This window comes from Calliphora vicina, chromosome 3 (assembly GCF_958450345.1).
Source record: "Calliphora vicina chromosome 3, idCalVici1.1, whole genome shotgun sequence".
Taxonomy (NCBI): Eukaryota; Metazoa; Arthropoda; class Insecta; order Diptera; family Calliphoridae; genus Calliphora; species Calliphora vicina.
This window is the reverse complement of record NC_088782.1, coordinates 131302472-131306131: the sequence shown is the minus strand read 5'-3', so window position 1 is coordinate 131306131 and position 3660 is coordinate 131302472. Positions and strand designations below refer to the sequence as shown.

Below are 3660 nucleotides of genomic sequence, written 5' to 3'. Positions count from 1 at the left end.
AAACACGTTACTTCAACGCTATTTAAAATTTAAAAAGTTATATCCCTAATAAAAACTCACATTTGTTTACTTGTGTGAATATTAATTTGATTTGTTTAAATAATCTCATGAATATGCTCATTAAAGCATTGAAAGCATTGATAACAAATGAGATCTTAAAAATTCTGAGTTTATTTTTTTAAATACATAAATATTTACTCGTACATATTTATGTAGGTGAATGTAGTTTCAGTTTACTTCGTTCATATCAATATTTAAATAGATTCATAGATTAAGTCTGACCCCAAAAGGGCTTCCTCAACATCTGTCTGTTAATTTGTACTCATTCATATATAAGCATGTATAATGTAAATATGTACGAGTAAGTGCGTGTACTTTTTTTGAGTTTTTGAATCCAGAACAAGAATATTGCAACATTAATATGATCATAGAAGCAGGAGACTTGAATAATACTTCAAAGATTTGTTAATCGCTAAATGTATTGAATTGAAATCAGTTTCATTTGTTCAATGGTAGCAGCAACATGGATCGGAAGTTTATTAAAACAAACATATTTAAACGTTTATTTGTATTGGCTTTAGTACTGCAGCAATGTTGGGGTCAACAGAACTTTAATGCCTACGATGATTATGATGACCCAGAAAATTATAACGACCATCATCCTTTAGATACACAGTCACATTATGGAACATCACAGCCTCGCAGTAACGATGATGTGTATGAGAGGCAAATGCATCACCAAACAGGAGCATATGATGCCCAAAATTATGGTGAAGAATCAAATCATCGTACATTCCAACCAAATCGTGACGAGGAACAAATTTCTTCTGATTTCCAACAACCTAAGGTGTATCAACCACGTCCAGAACAAAATCCACCTCCACCGCAGGATCCGAATGTTATATTGGTGCCTCGTTTAGGTTTAGTTCGTGGTCAAAATACTTTTAAAATTATAAAAAATAGACCTGTAAGTGCCTACTTAGGTTTAAAATACGGTACTGTTAAACCAGGTCTAGGTAGATTTCAGGTAAACCATGCATGTCATTAATAAATATTCAAAATTGAAATGACCTGAATCAATTTTAGAAAGCTGTATCCCTCGAATTAAATGAAAATTTAATCGACGCTACTAAGGAACCATCGAACTGTCCTCAGTTCCCCGATTTGGAGGCTATTAAAGTAAAGGAGAGTCGTTCTGAAAACGTAGATGATTGTTTAACACTGAACGTGTTCACTCCAGCGGTAAGAGTTTTACTACCAGTACATATTTAAAGCAATTAAACAAACATATTGTATTGCTTTTTAGAAATCGGGTTCATATCCTGTTTTGGTATTTGTACATGGTGAAATGTTGTTTGATGGCAGTGCCGCGGAAGGTCAACCAGACTACTTTTTGGAAAATGACATTGTTTTGGTAACCATAAATTATCGCTTAGCACCTTTCGGTTATTTGTCTACGTTAACAAATGATATGCCAGGAAATGTGGCCTTGTCTGACATTCAAATGGCTTTGGAGTGGATACAACAATATATTAGAAGTTTTAATGGCAATCCGGAACAAGTAACGCTAATGGGCCAATCGGGTGGTGCCACATTGATACATGCACTGAGCTTAAGTGGCAAGGTATTTCATATAAAATAATCGATATTATAATAGAAATATCATTTTGTGAATGATCGCTTAATCTGGATTTCAGGCCGAAGGTTTATTCCATAAATTAATTCTACAGTCCGGCACAGCTTTGAATCCGTACTTTCTGGACGACCAACCCTTGGGAACTTTACGCAGCTTTGCTCATTACGCTCGTTGTCCGCCTAGTCGAACCATTGAAGGCTTAGTATCCTGCTTCGAACGTATGAGTACCTCGGATCTTCTGAATTATTTTAAAAGATATTTTGTATGAAATACTCAACGTGCACATCAAACATTTCTTTTAATTAAGTTCATATTTGATTTTTGATATCTCTTAGGAAAACAATGAACTTAGAGGTTTACAATTTGTGAATGGTTTCAAACTGATTGTAGGTGACAAACTTGGATATTTGCCTCAACATCCTGCCTCCATGGTTGCCAATAACACCAAACCATTGATTGTAGGCGTGACAAAAGATGCTGGGGCTTTTATTATGTCCAGTAAGTACTCATTCGAATGATGGAATCATTCCCATGACCTTCTCTTTCCTTTTGATATTCGTAATGCTCTCATGTTAGTGCGGAAACAAATAATTAGTGTTTATACTTTAGGATTCTATGATCAGCTTGTTCAATTACGCTCCAGAAACATATCGGATTATATTAATGTGGTTTTGAAACATACAACTAAACCTAGACATTACGCGTTATGGAAACAATGGGCTCTTCAACACATTTTCACTGCTGAAGACCATCGCAATCCATCTGTTAGCAGTTTAGTGCAAAAATTGCTGGAGGTAGGCGTATGTTAAAATTCAAACAGATTTTTAATTAACAACATTTATTTCAACATTATTTTCAGTTGATTAACTTGATTTTGTATCGTGGTCCTATCATAGATAGTATACGTTATACATCCAAAAAACACTCGACTTACATGTACTGCTTTGATTATCGTGGTGAATATCATCGTTTTGGGCACTTGCAAAATCCTTTGCCATTTGAAATTGATGCTACTTTAAGTGACGACAATATCTTTCTGTTTCCATATCCTATCGAGGTTAGTCAACTCAATCCAGAGGACAAGACGATGGCAAGGGCTATGGTTACAATGTGGGTAAATTTTGCCACACATGGCGTACCCAATTTGAATAACGGCATATGGCCAAACGTATCATCCGAATATGGACCTTTCTTACGTTTTACCAATACACATGAAAGTAAACTAGAATTGGATTACCATTTTGGAGAGGGTATACCAGTTCCTAATTTGTATCCCGATTATTTTAACACGACCAAAGCCAATGACACAATTACCAAAATCACAATTACAACAACGACTTCTACAACTACTCCTCGACCCTATTCCAACTACCAACATCATGCTTATCAATCATCATATCCCAGTTATCGACAATACCCCAACTACAATACCCAATACCGATCATCGTATCCCAATTATAGATCGCAGGAAATTGCTTCAGACGATCACCATGAGCAACCCTCTGAACCATTATCCACTCAATATAATTATCTCATGAACTCTCACAATGGTAACTACCATGACATGCGTCATTAAAAACATTTTAAATTAGAATATAAAGTTACATACAACACTATACTATCCAAATTATTCGATTTTTCTTTTGTTCGATATTGGTAGAATAATTTGATTACACATTTAAAATTAATCGAATTAGTCGAAGATTTAACATTTTTGAAATAAAAGAAAATAAAATAAAATCTTAAGGCTTTCTCTTTGTCAAGTCGTACTTAAAGTTGGTTCATCCCAAGTAAGTTCGGGTAATGTGGTATACCTATTTTTTATTTGACTATAATTTTTAGAATCTGAATTCGATTGGAACAGTTTTCAGCTGGTGTTTTACTAGTGTTAGGTTTACATCCATGAAAGTAAAAAAGTCTTTTAAGTTTTAGAGAAATTTGGGAAAAAGAGAAAACACCCATAAACAATCCATCGAAAAAATTGGCGGGTAATGTTTTACACCATGTTCTTTTAATATTGTATA

At 34.4% G+C, this 3660-nt stretch overlaps 1 protein-coding gene across 1 annotated transcript; it reads left to right on the top strand.

Moving 5' to 3' along the window:
* The first annotated feature begins 480 nt into the window (after positions 1-480).
* Glt (Glutactin) lies at positions 481-3376 on the top strand. Its single transcript, XM_065505195.1, has 7 exons — positions 481-1027; positions 1087-1242; positions 1307-1624; positions 1698-1898; positions 1972-2134; positions 2246-2430; positions 2496-3376. Exons 1-7 carry the CDS (start codon positions 524-526, stop codon positions 3210-3212), a joined length of 2244 nt encoding a protein of 747 aa, XP_065361267.1. The 5' UTR covers positions 481-523; the 3' UTR covers positions 3213-3376.
* Positions 3377-3660: the final 284 nt, after the last annotated feature.

Coding starts and splice junctions, on each gene's coding strand:
- Glt (XM_065505195.1), top strand. CDS start 524: ATGGATCGGAAGTTTATTAAAACAAACATATTTAAACGTTTATTTGTA. Junction 2,135..2,245: donor TGGGGCTTTTATTATGTCCA/GTAAGTACTCAT, acceptor TTTATACTTTAG/GATTCTATGATCAGCTTGTT. Junction 2,431..2,495: donor TAGTGCAAAAATTGCTGGAG/GTAGGCGTATGT, acceptor CATTATTTTCAG/TTGATTAACTTGATTTTGTA.